This window comes from Scardinius erythrophthalmus (assembly GCF_964197995.2).
Source record: "Scardinius erythrophthalmus genome assembly, chromosome: 22".
Taxonomy (NCBI): domain Eukaryota; kingdom Metazoa; phylum Chordata; class Actinopteri; order Cypriniformes; family Leuciscidae; genus Scardinius; species Scardinius erythrophthalmus.
In genome coordinates this window covers 29177163-29193518 of record NC_138242.1, presented here as the reverse complement: position 1 = coordinate 29193518, position 16356 = coordinate 29177163, and the positions used below count along the sequence as shown (strand labels likewise).

The window sequence follows — 16356 nt, the reverse complement described above, 5'->3', positions numbered from 1 at the left end:
TCAAACTATCGCACAGCTCTATATATACAGTTGGATATACAGTATAAGCATATCCAACATGTAAAGCGATATATGCTGATCTCAGTGGCTTGATTGTTTATATTGATTATAAATTGATAGATTTCTTTGAAATGATGTGTATTGTGAAAAGCGCTATATAAATAAATGATTATAAATGCTCTCAGCCTCGTGAAACCACCCAAGTGTGAAAACACCCAGAGACGTTTATGGTTATGTAATCTGTATTTTTGGAGAGATGGACAAGAGTGTGTGAGATGGGCAGGTTTTAGGGGATGCTTGTGTGTGCAAACTATGTTAGAAAGGGATCTTTAAGATCTAACACATCTTGCACAGAGGCTGGGATTGGGCCGAGACTGTGTGGATATGTGTGTGTAACTCGCTTGCCGAAGCATTTAAACGTACCTTTCCGCACGTTCCCATCAGTGGGTCGAAACTCTCGCGTGTTGAGGAGGAAGCAGGCTCTGTCCTGCTGGTAGCGTTCTGTTCGGCCCACCGGGCTGCGCTCGTCCGGACTGAGAACCTGATCGATTGTTGGACAGTCCTCGTTCGCAAGAGCGGCACTGGCTGCGTCACCGTTCTGCTTCGAGTCTGAAGAGAGACATGAATCAACACAGAGAGCGTGAGACAGGAGAAAAGGAAGACATGGAATATTCAACTGGAATCTGCTGGAAATTAGGTGAAATGTGACAGGATTACATGAAAATACTGACATTCTTTAAAGGAAAAGATCACCTAGAAATATGTGGCCCTGGATCACAAAACCAGTCATAAGTCGCTCTGGTATATTTGTGGCAATAGCCAACAATACATTGTGTGGGTCAAAATTATCGATTTTTCTTTTATGCAAAAAATCATTAGGATATTAAGTAAAGATCATGTTCCATGAAGATATTTTGTAAATTTCCTACTGTAAATATATAAAACATTTATTTTTGTGAGTGAATGCAGCACAATCGCCAACATAAATGGACAACTTTAAAGGAGATTTTCTCAATGTTTCAATTTTTTTGCTCCCTCAGATTCCAGATATTCAAATAGTTGTATCTCGACCAAATATTGTATTATCCTAACAAACCATACATCAATGGAAAGTTTATTTATTCAGCTTTTTGATGATGTATAAATCTCAATTTCAAAAACTTGACCCATGTGACCCACTTGACCCATTTGTGGTCCAGGGTCACATATAAATTGTGGCATTAATTACTACTACTCATTTAGTCCTAAACCTGATTGACTTTAATTTCTTGAGTCAGTGAGTTGAATTTGAGAACTGAATCGGGTTCATTTGTGAACGAATCATTCACACCAGCTCTGAGAACTAATTTATTTGATTCATTGAAATGATCTGTCTCAGAACAATCTTTAGATCCTAGCTGTGTAGTGAAAAATGAATTTTGACCTGTTCCACACACTAAGCATATTGTTTCAGAAGACTTAAAGTATAGCACATGAATCGCATAGAGGACTTTTATGATACTTTTTTTTTTTTTTTGTCAGCTTGACAGCCCCAGTTTCAACTGTTCAACAAGTTACTTTGAACTGGGTGAACTATTCCATTGTACAATGTGAAAAAAAAAAAAAAAAATCTGATAATCTTAATGATAATCTGGTTCAGATATGGTCAATTCTGAAAGCTTATATAGTCCTGCACTGAATTTCTATAAAATTTCAATTTAACAAATCTGCTAAATTGGAGATAAAAACAATGGTTGTTGCTCTTTCTAAAAGAGAAAATAGCTAGCATGTCCTGAATGAAAGAAATTAATATGCACCTATATCTGAAACTAATGTGATAGCAAAAAGATAAGTTGTTAGGCAAGGTTATGCATCGCCCTTTCTCCTGTCCTGTACCGTATAGAACTATTAGAGACTTGCAGGTATTAAAAACAATGAATAATTGATAATAGACATGACATTAGTAGGAAGAGCAGTGCATCTGGAGCACACACACAACATTTTAACAATGCACTAATACATTTTCTGACACAGCTCCTAAATATCTCTTTCAGAAGTCTACGATTGTGGCTTTTTATGTATTTATTTTTTTATCTATTTTATATTTCATTTGCAAAGTGTTAAGTTCACAGAAATTAATATATAAATATAAAAAAACAATACAATATATAATATATAAAAATAAAATTATAAATTTAATATATAATATTTAATAGGCCTACATAAATCATTCACAATCAGTCAATCATTATCCAAAAATAGCTATTTAATATATAAATATAAAAAATATGTAATATTATATAGTAATATAATATAATATATAAAAACAATATGTAATATAAAAACACAAAGTTAGATATAATATATAATATTTTTTTCTGTTGGATTTCAAACTTTACATATATACACGTTTCTGTTGGATTTCAAGCTAAAATAACTATAATTGAAATTTGAATATGATAAATACATAATATAATAAATATAATATAAAAAATAATAAATACATTTCTGTTGGATTTCAGGCAAAATAATCATATCAACCACTCCAAAAACTTAATGTAATTCAGTACCATCTTTGAAATTTCTTGTTCTATGGCTTTCACACGTAATAACATCAAAACCTATAAAAAAAAAAAAACAGTTATGGAATTTTCTTTCCATAACAAGGTTAAAAACAGTCAATGAAAGTGTGGTGCACAATAATATCTGCGTGTATTTGTTCTGTCTCACCTCTGTTAATCTCTATGATCTCCTCCTGAGCTAGAGGACAGTCACCCGCCAGTCCTCCCGCCAGTCCACCCGTCAGCCCGCTCGACCCCAGCACGCCACCCAGCACATTACCCAGGATTCTCTGGGGCGAGGCCGTCGCCATCGCCAGGGCGTCCGGCTTGCAGTAATTGGGCGAGCCGGGTTGCGGGGCTCGCGGGATGTGTTTGTTCTTCTTTTTAGGCAGCTTCTGCTTGGCCATGGCCAGAGAGTAATACATGCCGAAGTTGTTCACAATCACGGGCACGGGCATGGCAATAGTCAGCACCCCCGCGAGGGCACACAACGCCCCCACCAGCATTCCCGACCACGTCTCCGGATACATATCTCCATAGCCTAAAGTGGTCATGGTCACCACGGCCCACCAGAAACCAATGGGGATGTTCTTGAAGCTGGTGTGCACGCTCGCCGTAGGGTCGTCCGGACTGGCTCCTATCCTTTCGGCGTAGTAGATCATAGTGGCGAAGATGAGAACGCCGAGAGCGAGGAAGATGATGAGCAGGAGGAACTCATTGGTGCTGGCGCGGAGCGTGTGTCCGAGGACACGCAAGCCCACGAAGTGACGCGTCAGCTTGAAGATACGCAGGATCCGCACGAAGCGCACCACGCGCAGGAAGCCCAGGACATCTTTAGCCGCTTTGGAGGAGAGTCCGCTCAGACCGACCTCCAGGTAGAAGGGCAAGATGGCCACGAAGTCGATGATGTTCAGCGCGCTCTTGAAGAACTCCACCTTGTCGGGACAGAAGACGACGCGCGTGAAGACCTCGATGGTGAACCAGACCACGCACACTCCCTCCACGTACGTGAGCCATCTGTCCGTGACCACCTCGTACACGATCTCCTCTTTCGTCACGTTCCCTTCCGTTACGTTCTCCGTTTTGTTGTAGATGGTGTTGAACGCTTCGTGCGTCTCCATGCAAAAGGTGGAAATGGAGATGAGGATGAATAGCAGGGATCCGAACGCCACATACTGAAGAACGAGAAAAAGAGAGAAAGAGAGAGTTTGGATCAACATACAAAACTGTTATATATATATATCACTATGAATACTTCCAGAAACATTTAAACGAGAAATTTATGTGCACCTGTTTTGAAACAATAAGAGCTATACTAATTGAACCTGAAATGAATTAACAAAACATGCATTGTTCCGGTAAGCAGATGCTTTTATCCAAAGGAACGTGCATTACACACTCATTACAGACACAGTCCCTCCGGAGTAACCTGAAGTTAAGTGCCGTGCTCAAGGACACAGTGCTATCAGACCAAACCAGCGTCCGGAAGTTTATAGTCCGGAGCTTTAGCCATTACACCGCAAACCCACAGCCGTAGCTTCATTCTGAGAAATCCACTGTGCTGGAACCCACTTTATGCATTATTTATTATTATATAAAACATTTACATTTGTGCATTAGATAGACACCAGTGTTATTTAAATATATTATAGTATTATACAATATAGTATTAATATTGTGAATTAGCTTATATGTACTATAATTTAATATAATATTGTTTTTTATTTTCATTTTAGTTTTAGAAATTTTGCTGTGCTGTTGTGGTTTTTATTTGATTTTTTAGTGTATTTAGTTCTTTTTTTATTTCAGTTATTTCAGTTTTAGTAATGTCAGCACTTCAATTTCAACTTATTTTATATTCAGTCATATAATAAGACTTCACAAACAACTTTGAGACATCAAATTAGAAACAATATATCAGCAACTGATTTTTTTCTTCAAGAAGATTTATAGAACAAAACTTGTAGTGTATCGGAAACTAGACAGGTCTTGAAACAAGAAAATTATAGTTTAGTAAAAATAAATGTTAGATTCCAAGCTAAAATATCTATAAATATATGATATATACTTATATATGAGTATATATATATATACAGTATATATATATATATATATATATATATATATATATATATACAGTATATACAGAAATTATGTAATTATATTGCATAACTATAGTTTGTCATTCAGATGTTTATTAAGGGATCTGTCCTTGACATCATTTTATTTACTCTAGACATTGATCACGCTGTGCACAAGATCAGTTTTCATAGCAATGATGACTGTGCATATAGCTTCATATATCTGTGAAATCACATGAACCCTATAAATGACCTATTTTCCAACACTGATCTTAGGTAAAACAATACGCTTATAAACGGAGACATACATTAGCATAGTTTTACATACAGATCAGTGGCAATGCAAGGAAGTGAACTGCTGATTCTTTCATCAATGCAGATCAATAAAAATAATCCAAAGCATCACTTCACATAGAAAGACATGTGAAAGAGGGTTATATACTGGATAAAACATTAAAATCATTTTTTTAAAGATTAAAATCATATTAGTTAGTTCACAATATCACAATTGGGTGAATGTATAGGAGAATTTCAAATAATTATGAAAATGATTTTTAAAAAATGTTTAAAACTTAAAACAGGTCCTCATAAAATGAGAAAATGTATAATTTTACATTTAATATTTTAACTATTTTCCAAATAGTTATTATTAATATATATCATAATATACAATTATTTATAATAATATAAGATAATAAATACATATTATTTATTTATAAAGTTAACAGAAATTTTATTTTATTTTTTAATTTATAATCCACATTCATATCTGTCTAAAAATGTTGTTTTCTACTAACAGTTTGACAAATTAAATAAGGATGACAATGATTTTGATGATAATAATGATATATACACTTTTCCTATTTACTCAAAAGTGTGCCAGAACCTTAACTAGGTCCTGACGCACACACACACACACACACACACACACACACACACACACACACACACACACACACACACACACACACACACACACACACACACACACACACACACACACACACACACACACACACACACACACACACACACACACACACACACACACACAAACTTCGATCTACATTAGTCTCATATAATCTCTCACACAACATCTAAACACAGATTTACATCCGACTGTAACCCACAGAATAAAAGCCCACTAAACCCTCAGAGATCCAGGGTTGGAGATTGATGCTCCTGTAGGAAATTACCCTGTTTTTATTAGTTTTACACATTAAATTAATTGTTTAATTCAACCTGCCAAAAAACATTATATTCATGCAACCATTTGGTTGTGCAAGTAAATTCTCTCTCAAATGTACAAGTCTTTGCACACTGAGTATAAGAAAGAAAGATCAAACATGTATTTATGATCTCTCTCTCTCTCTCTCTCTCTCTCTCTCTCTCTCTCACACACACACACACACACACACACACACTCAGAGCCACTCATGTGCATGAGATGTTCCAGGCATTTAGGACACACAGGGTTGAAAGCCTCTCCTTCACTCCACCCCTCTATCTGCTCGCTCCATTTATCCCTCCATCCAAGACTGCTTTGTTTCACAGACTGCCCAGGATTTGTACTGAACCATCTACCTCCCTCTCTAACACACACACACACACACATGTTTCTCTATCATGGTGGAGGCTTGTGCATTGTGCTAACGATATTTTCTCTATTTCTAAACTTTTGCATTTTAAACATTCACTAAAGTCACCATGAAATCACATTGACAATCATTTCTTATGGAATATTGCAGTATTTAAAAAAAAAATGATTTATATACATATTTATAGCACATATAATCACTCCAAACCATCTTAAAAAGGGAAATATTTGGAATAATGCCATTAGGAATATGATTTTCCTAAATTTCACATTTAAATCAATGTGCTACTATAATTTCTTTGTATGTTTGAGAAATGTACTAGGAATTTCTGACTGATAATTGCTTAATAGTAAATCCTGTACCAATTTTTTTAAACTGTATTAAAGATGAGCACATTTCTGCCTTTTTACACATTTATAGCACATGTAATCACTCCCAACAAGGGAAATATGTGTAATTATGCAATCAGGAATATGAAAAACAAAGAAAACGAGAGGTAATAAGAGCACAGCGAACGACAGATCTGAAGAGGACAGGTGCTTATTTCAGGTGAACATGAACACAACTCTTTTTAAAGTACCTGCCTCATCCCACAAGCCCCCTCTCTCTCTCTCTCTCTCTCTCTGTTTGTCTTCAGTCTCAACCTGACCTAGTTACAGACTGCTGCAGTAACCAGCCTCCTCTGCCCAGGTGTCTCTCGCTCTCTCTCTCTCTCTCTCTCTAATGATCTCTCATAGCAGTGCTCTGTCAGACTCCATATTGCCCGCTTAAACCAGGGAACTAGTCAATCGACAAACCAGTTGCATGTTTAAGTCACTCTCTCTTGTGCTTTACGCCCTTCGCAAGATTGAGTTACATTTACAATAAATGCATGGAATACCAGCATACTGCATACTACACATAATAAATACTGTAAACTGCCTACTATTTTACGCCTAATTTACGAAACACAAGCAGAAATTCCTGTTATTTGTTCATGAATCTTTGAACTGATAGGACAATGATTTATACTTAGCATGTGTTTCATGAATGAGGCTCAATATATGCAACAGTGTACATTATGCCAAGATAAACGTGAGCATGCAACAATATCATTATATAACGCAATGTTGCATTGCATATTTAATTCAGTTTAATTAGCATTTTACCTTTTTTTGACGCTACGATGTCACTTCCTATCTATATGATGCAAAAACAGGTCTTACATGCAAATCATACAAAGGGACAGTTATTACTGATTAAACATTCTGTTGTGAGTTAGTGTAATTTATAAATTAAAAAAAAGTGTTCAAGTATCATTAATACATTGATGGTATCAGATGGTTGTACTGCGGTACTGTATTATTACCATATTCACATACCATGGTATTTATACAGTACCACAAAAGAATGGCATGGTATTACAATCACAATTGTGAAAAAAATATATAGTATTAGCATGGTACCAAATTCAAAACAACACAGCATCACCATACTATGATGTCAAAAACATAGTACCACTGATCTATATAATGACATGTCATTCTATATTGATCAGTGCATAGTACCATGTCCTAAAATGTGGTATTACCATGGCTTTATATAAAAAACAAAACAAAAAAACACAATATTGCTATACTATTGTCACGCTGTGTTTCAGGCAGGAAGACGAAGACAGACAGATCCAGTTCATAAACTCAAAGTTTAATTTCAATACCTCAGACAGGCAATGGCAAACAAACTAAACATAACAGTGATCGGACAAGGTGTGAAGGAACGGGTGCGACTTATAACGAGAAGCACAAACAAGATAATGAAGGATACACAACTGATCTGATGAACTCATAATGACGGTGACCATAGTAACGGATGACACAAGCAAAACAGGAACTGAAGAAATGCAAACTAAAAGTCCTTGAACTAAACAGAACATAATTGTGACAACTTGTCCATAAACATAGTTTTACCATAGTATCATGTCCAATAATGTAGTATTACCATGGCATCATACTCAAAAAACAGTATTACTATACTATGATGTCCAGAACATATTACCATGTCCTAAAATGTGGTATTATGGCACCATATTTATAAAAAAATAATTAAAAAAAACACAAAATTGATATACTATATTGTCCCTAAACATAGTTTTACCATAGTATCATGTCCAAATGTGGTATTACCATGGCATCATATTCAAAAAACACAGTATTACCATAGTATGATGTCCAAAACTTAGTTTTACTATAGTACCATGTCCAAAAATGTGGTATTCATGGCACCATGTTAAAAACACACAGTATTACCATACTATGCTCTCCAAAACATAGTTTTACCATAGTATCACATCCCAAAATGTGGTATTACCATGGCATCATATTCCAAAAACACAGTATTACCATAGTATGATGTCCAAAATTTAGTTTTACTATAGTACTGTGTCCAAAAAATGTGGTATTTATGGCACCATGTTAAAAAAAACACAGCACTACCATACTATGATCTCCAAAAAAACAGAGTTTTACCGTAGTATCACATCCCAAAATGTGGTATTACCATGGCATCATATTCCAAAAACACAGTATTACCATACTATGATGTCCAAAACGTACCATACTACACTGTCAAAAACATGGTATTTCCACGTCCCAAAGACCGTGGTATTTGGTGTAAGTGTGTGAGTGCTTCTCTCTGCTCTCTATCTTTCTGTCTTTGGTGCAGGAAGGGGAAGCAAGCACAGTGGTTGTCATGGAGACAGTGATGAAGCTGTGCTGCGGTAAACACACGTCATTAGAGTCACGTTAACACTCGTGTGCACACACTTTCACACACACAGATACACACACGCGCGTCGTGCACCACGGTACAGTGTGAGATGTTAAAATAAACGCAATCGCTCACAGCATGTGTGAAAGTCACTCGTCACTTCGTCTGCCTTTTTCCCTCTAATCTTTCTTTCTTTCTCTGGCCTGCTCTGTTAATCTCCTCCAACATAAAGCTGCAAACGCATGTTAAAGGGATAGTTCAGCTGAAAATGCAAATTCTGTCTTCGTCGACTCACTCTAATGCCATTCAACATTCATAACGTGTTAATTACGCTGCGCGACACAGGAGGTCGACTCTCACCAAATGAATGAATGAACAAATACATCAAGTGTCAAGATCCAGAAAAGACAAAAAAGGACATGACTATTGTCAGTAAAACTAAAGTCATTAATTTGATCAAAATACAGTAAAAAATTGTGAAATATTATTACAATTTAAAATAACTGTTTTCTATGTGAATATATAGTAAAATGTAATTTACTCCTGTGATCAAAAGCTGAATTTTCAGCATCATTACTCCAGTCTTCAGTGTCACATGATCCTTCAGAAATCATTCTAATATGATGATTTGCTGCTCAAGAAACATTTATGATTATTATCAGTGCTGTTAAAAAAAACTGCATTTATTTGACATATAAAATGTCTTTTTTAAAACTAACCGTGCTTTAAGGGAAAAACAGAAACTGTTTTGTACTGCATCCCACAATGCAAAGCATCCTACTGTTCTATTTCCAGTGTAATGAATGAACTCGAGTTAATATATCCAGCATGATTTTTAACATCTCTTGACTCATTATTTCATCAGATCCAAATTAAAGGGATAGTTCACATTAAAAGTCATCATTTACTCTCCCTCTCCCTCATGTTGTTCCAAAACCTGTATGACTTTCTTTCTTCTGTGCAACACAAAAGATGATGTTTTGAAGAACAATACTGACTTTCATTTCTCAAAATATCTTATTTTATGTTCCACAGAAGAAAGTTAGTCATACACTTTTGGATCCACATGAAGGTCAATATTCATTTTAGGTGAACAATCCCATCAAAAAAAAAAAAAAAATTTATATATATATATATATATATATATATATATATATATATATATATATATATATATATATATAAAAGCCAAATGATCTCATACAGAATATACGGTGCAGTAAGGTAAGGAGCACGCACACACACACACACACACACACACACACACACACACACACACACACACACACACACACACACACACACACACACACACACACACACACACACACACACACACACGTCACATGCCACAGGCGTTCAGTAGTTTGGTACATCTGACCGCAACCTGAAAACATCAGAATGTATTAATGGATGCATTAAACTGCATATGGACTCTAAATTCTGATTGGATGAGCCACATTCAAAGACACGCATCTAAATGGATGCAAAATTTGCAACACTGTAAAAACATTTAAAAAAAAAAGAAAAGTTTGGCAATTTTTGGCAATTAAGTATTTTGTTATTTTTTAATAACATTTATATTTTTATTTTATTTTTAAGATTTTGTAAATCCAATTATTTTATTTATATATATATATATATATATATATATATATATATATATATATAGAAAGAGAGAGAGAGAGAGAGAGAGAGAGAGAATTTTTAATCTAATTATAATTATTAATAATAAAAATTACTATTTATTGAACATCATGTCTTTTATCATATTGCTGTTGTGGTGATTAAAAAAATAGACTGCTGGTTAAAAACCCCTTTCTATGGAAACTTGTTTCCGCCACAAAATAAAAAAAGATAAAAGATAATTGGAACTTTTTATCTCACAATTCTGACTTTTTTCTCACAATTGACATTACAATTACAAAAAAATTAAGTCAGAATTGCGAGATGTAAACTTGTAAACTCGAGAGAGAGAAAAAATCGCAATTACCTTTTTTATTTTTTATTCAGTGGCTAATTCATACCTTTATTTTAAAAGTAAATCTAAGAATATATTTTTTATCAGCCATTGAGACTCACAAGATTTTTTTTTGTCTGAAGTTCAGAAGTCTCTTCTGCTCACCAAGGCTGCATTTATTTGATCAAAAAAAATTCAGAAAAAGCTGAAATATTGTGAAATATTAATACAGTTCAAAATGACTGATTTCTATTTGGGTATACTTTAAAATGTAATTTATTCCTGTAATGGCAAAGCTGAATTTCCAGCAGCAGCAATTATTCATATAATAATATACTTTTAAAAGTTTAATCCAATTACTATTTTTAATAATAAAATGTACTATTTATCTAACATCAATGTCTTTTATTATATTGCTAGTGTGCCGTTTAAATTTTTTTTTATAGTGATTTACCATGCTTTACCACTTCACATCATGTCTAAAAACACCTATTATATCAAAGTCAAAATCAACTAAAATCACTGTAATACACGTCCCAAAGAGGCTTATTTTCTTAAATATCCGCTTCGACTGAATAATGAGTATCAAAATCTGAAATTTAAATGCATAATTGAGATTTATACATTTCTAGGGATGCATATAGACACTGCGCAGACGTAAAAGTGCACACACTCGTGCATCAGCAAAGGAGGAAATATATCAAGCTGCCCGTCACATGGGAACGACCCATAACATCAGGAGAGACACCTGAGAGAGATGGAGAGAGAGAGTGATCGGTCATTTGATGTAACACAGGACACTGCGGGATACTGAAGGTCATAGAGGGACAGTGTGTGTGTGTGTGTGTGTGTGTGTGAAGGCATGTATGCACCTCTATGATGACAGACAGCGCCGTGCAACACCGGTTCACACGTGCCGTTGGTGCATTACAAGGATGTGTGAACGTTACTTCACATGCAGAGCTGCATGCTAACAACCATCTGAACGCACTGTCTTCCTGTAGTGCCTCTGCTATTCTGATACGTTGTGTGTAAAACATGATGCACAAAAGCGTGCGTTTCTTTGCCATTGCTTGAAAAGGCGAGAAGCTCACACACTGTTGCGTTGCATCTCAGCATCATGCCTGTTTTGTATTCTCTCTAGAAGACTGCAGTGTTGCCATGTACGTTTGTCCTTGCGCCACAGCCCACCCTCTTTCCCACCGCTCCCGTCTCATTCACTCGCAGTCTCTCTATCGCTCTCTATTTCTCTCCTCTCGCTCTATCTTTCTCCACTCTCGCTCTATCTTTGTCCTTAATCTAACAGAGCTTTTGTGACAGAAAATTGCTTTGTAAGAGAAACGGCAAAGTCACGGTGTGGGTACGCGCATGATAACATGGGAACTTTTTTTTCACATCGCCATAAAAACATTCACCTTTACATGCGTGTGTGTCTTGAACCGAGCAGAAAGTCAAAGTGATGAATTTAGCATTGGCGACGCTGGACATCTATCCTGTAGGAGCAGATGGCTAAACAAACAAACGCACACACACGCACACAAACACACACTGGTTTCCATGTTTTATGGAGACTTTCCATAGACATATTGATTTTTATACTGTACTAACTGTATAATCTATCCCCTAACCCATCACAGAAAACTTTCTGCATTTTACATTTTCATAACACTTTATTTAGTATGATTTATAAGCTGTTCTCCACGTGGGGACCAAAAAAATAAATAAAAATGTCCCCATAAGGTCAAAATTTACTGGTATTAATATCTTTGTGGTGACATTTGGTGCCCATAACATAGGAAATACCAGGTACACACACACACACACACACACACACTTTTCCTAACCCTAAACCCACCCAATCAAAGAAAACTTTCTGCATTTTTTTTTTTAGATTTTCCAAAAAATATCAAGGACTTCCGAGGGTTTACCTGGACCACACACACTCACAGCTTAACATAACATCTGAATGTGCACGTCTGAATGTGTGTGAGCATTTTTTTTAGGGGGGGGGGGTTACTTTGCTATAGTTGTAAACCAAGTTACTATGACAAAATTTCCTTTGGGTATCCTCAAAAGTAAAATTTATTCATTAATAATGATATTATATTTTTATTATATATATATATATATATATATATAAGACATACTATCACTTTTGGTCACTACTATAGAATATATATATTTATATATAAAATGTATAAAACTATCAAATTTATTCATTAAAAAATTATATTTTTATATTTAACTATATATATATATATATATATATATATATATATATATATATATATATATATATATATTTTTTTTTTTTTTTTTTTTATACATTTTATATATATCTTAATTTAGGGAAATGCTTTGTTAACTTTGTAAAGGTTTTGCTACATTGAAGTGACTCTGGTGTCACTTACAGCGTGTCCACTGTCCAAGGTCATGCAGTAAAAGAACAAGTGTGTGTGTGTGTGTGTGTGTGTGTGTGTGTGTGTGTGTGTGTGTGTGTGTGTGTGTGTGTGTGTGTGTGTGTGTGTGTGTGTGTGTTGCCCTTGTCCCGTCTCCCAGACACGGACATGTCGGGACAGTTTCCTGACTCAGCAAAATAAATAAACAAATAAATAAGCAAACTAAAAAATGACCAGAGGGAAAAAAGAAGACAAATGATGTCAAAACGAAGAATTTAGATTACTAAACTAGTGATTATCAAATAGATATGCTGGTTAAAAGTCTAAATCTATCAGCCATTGAGACTCACAAAAGCCTTTAAAGGTATTTTTGGACAGTGTATATAGTACCATTCAGAAGTCTCTTCTGCTCACCAAGACTGCATTTATTTGACCGAAAATACAGTAAAACCAGTAATATTGTGAAAGTAATATTGTATTTTTTTCAGAATTCTTTGATGAACAGAAATTTCGAAAGAACAGCATTTATTTGAAATAGAAATATTTTCATCAATTTAATGCATCTTGCGAAATTAAAGTATTAATGTCTTTTGAAAAATACCTTAAAGTACCATGTGAATACTGCGGTACACTTACAAAAAAGTTAAGATAAAATATTTATGGCTACTTAAGGCTGAGAATTAAACTGCTCCTCAGAGATGGATGGAATTACTGCTGTCAATAATTAGAGAACATTAAACCATGGCCACCACTTTATAGCTCAACTACATTTATCTGTTTATTGGAAACAAAGATGCCAAGGACAAACTTCCATATGAGCCTCGACTGAAAAACATTCCCAATATTCCACATCACATTAATGATGGAACGTCCTCGCATATGAAGATGAAGCATCTGTGTGTGTGTGTGTGTGTGTGTGTGTGTGTGTGTGTGTGTGTGTGTTGAGCCAGACACCAGGGTGTGATGCTATTGCTCTGATGTGGCTCAGCAGGATATGATCTCATCGCCACAGGAAGTTCCAATTATCACCGAGATGAAATTACCCAGCAGGCCTGATCTCGGGTTCCCTGTGGAACAAACATGAAACTAAAGAGATTGACTCATCGACACACACACACCTGTGTCAGGGCAAACTGAAACCCTTCCTGTCGAATGTTTCAAAGCTCTGGCGCCAGTCACTCACGCTCTCAAGAGTCTCAGTCTAGTACATGTGAGCACTTCTCCAATACAATACCAGTCAAAAGTTAAGCTTTTTTTTTTTTTAAGGTTTTTGAAAGAAGTCTCATCTGCCTATCATGGCTTTTTACTGTATTTTGATCAAATAACGCATTATTTGATCAAAATACAGTAAAAACATTGACAATAGTAAGAAATGGTTCTTGAGCAGGAAATCATCATATAAGAATGATTTCTGAAGGATCATGTGACACTGAAGACTGGAGTAATGATGAGTAATTGATCACAGGAATAAATTACATTTTACAATATATCACAATAGAAAATGTTATTTTAAATTGTAATAATGTTTTTACTGTATTTTTGATCAAATGAATGCAGCCTTGGTGAGCAGAAGAGACTTCTTTACTAATTAATCCAGGCTTAGTGTACATGCAGTACACATGAAGATGAGCCTCCAGACCAGGATCACGGAGGTGCCCTTCGAGAACATCAGGAGGAATGTGGAGGGACAGCTGTGAAAATCGTCTGAGGGACATGACAGTATACTTGTCTTTGTCAATTAAGCAACCAGGAGCCCGAATGCAAGGCCCCTGGGAGACGCCAACTCCAAGACCGTCACATAAGAGCTGTTCATCTGCTCATCCTTTCAAGCCAGGTCAAGACTGCCAATAAAATATTCATGGAGCAGGACGCCAGTGTCTCTGAGCTCATGATGCTGGAAGCTGCTACAGGTCAAGCTCCTCTGGACCTCAATGAAGAACACTGAGATCAGAACATCATCTCACCACAGGACTAGAGGAGTGTACTGGATCGCAATCGAAAGAAAATTCAAAACAGGTTCTGGGAAATGAAGTGTTCTTCGACTGTGACGCACAAAGGTTTATTAAATATGATGAAATCTGCACTAGTTCAGAAGCTTGGGGTCAGTGCGATTTTGTTTTAACGAACATAATGCTTATATTCAGCAAGGATGCATGAAATGAATCAAAAATTATGTTCTTTTGAACTTTCTATTCATCAAAGAATCCTGAGATGGATTTAAATGAGCACAAATGGCTTCAACATTGAAATGTTTCATATTGTCTGCATATTAGAATGACGTTTAACATCTTACCAACCCCAACTGTACTGTAAATAGTCCCATTCAATTTACGGTTTATGCACAATTTACAAAGATATTAGTTCTGCTCATGTTTCATGAAAATGTATTTTACTCATATTCATGAAAAATAAAAATGTGCACGATCATGCATTGATAAGGCAATAAACATTATTTTACGCTTATTAGACAACTTTCATAAAAACAAGGATTAAAAAAATCTGTTAACCATTAATCAGTAAATCACTCATAAATGTTTCATACATGCACTGTTCCACTGAATTTACATAATCGTTTTATGCACAATTTACTCTCAAATTAGTTCTGCTTGGCCAGTTCATTTTTAAACCCCAAACTTCTGAACGATAGTCTGTTTATCTGCAGTATCTACCTTCAAACTTCAAGACTTTTAAAACGTCGTTTTGTGTGTGTGTGAAAACATCCAAACAATGCTTTGTCAAGCCAACTTTCAAAGTTTCATTAAAAACTTCACGCATGAATTTCTTAAAATGTCTATTCATTTTAATTCTACATTCAAACGTACATTAAAGTGTGCTAGTTCCACTCAAATTCCAGCAGAAATGTCCTGAAAATGCGCACTCGACGACTCCTCTCTATTTCCACCCATATTTCAGGAACACGGTTGAGATAAACCCTCATCAAACATACAGCCACTTCTGTCCTCTGCATTTGTGTTCATTAAATACGTCAAATCTACAGAAGTGTGATTGGCTCGAAAGATATCTCTTTGTCTA

The 16356-nt window shown here is 35.5% G+C and overlaps 1 protein-coding gene across 1 annotated transcript in view; it reads right to left on the bottom strand.

Annotated features, from left to right (window-relative positions):
- The window catches only part of kcnc3b (potassium voltage-gated channel, Shaw-related subfamily, member 3b), a gene marked incomplete at its 3' end in the record, with an annotated part of 51843 nt that overhangs the window by 13752 nt on the left and 21735 nt on the right, over positions 1 to 16356 (bottom strand). Inside the window, exons 3-4 of the mRNA XM_081352611.1 lie at positions 2710 to 3715; positions 424 to 609 (exon numbers count right to left, since the gene is read on the bottom strand). Of these exons, the coding sequence (XP_081208737.1) occupies positions 424 to 609; positions 2710 to 3715 (1192 nt within the window). The remainder of the gene's footprint in view (positions 1 to 423; positions 610 to 2709; positions 3716 to 16356) is intronic.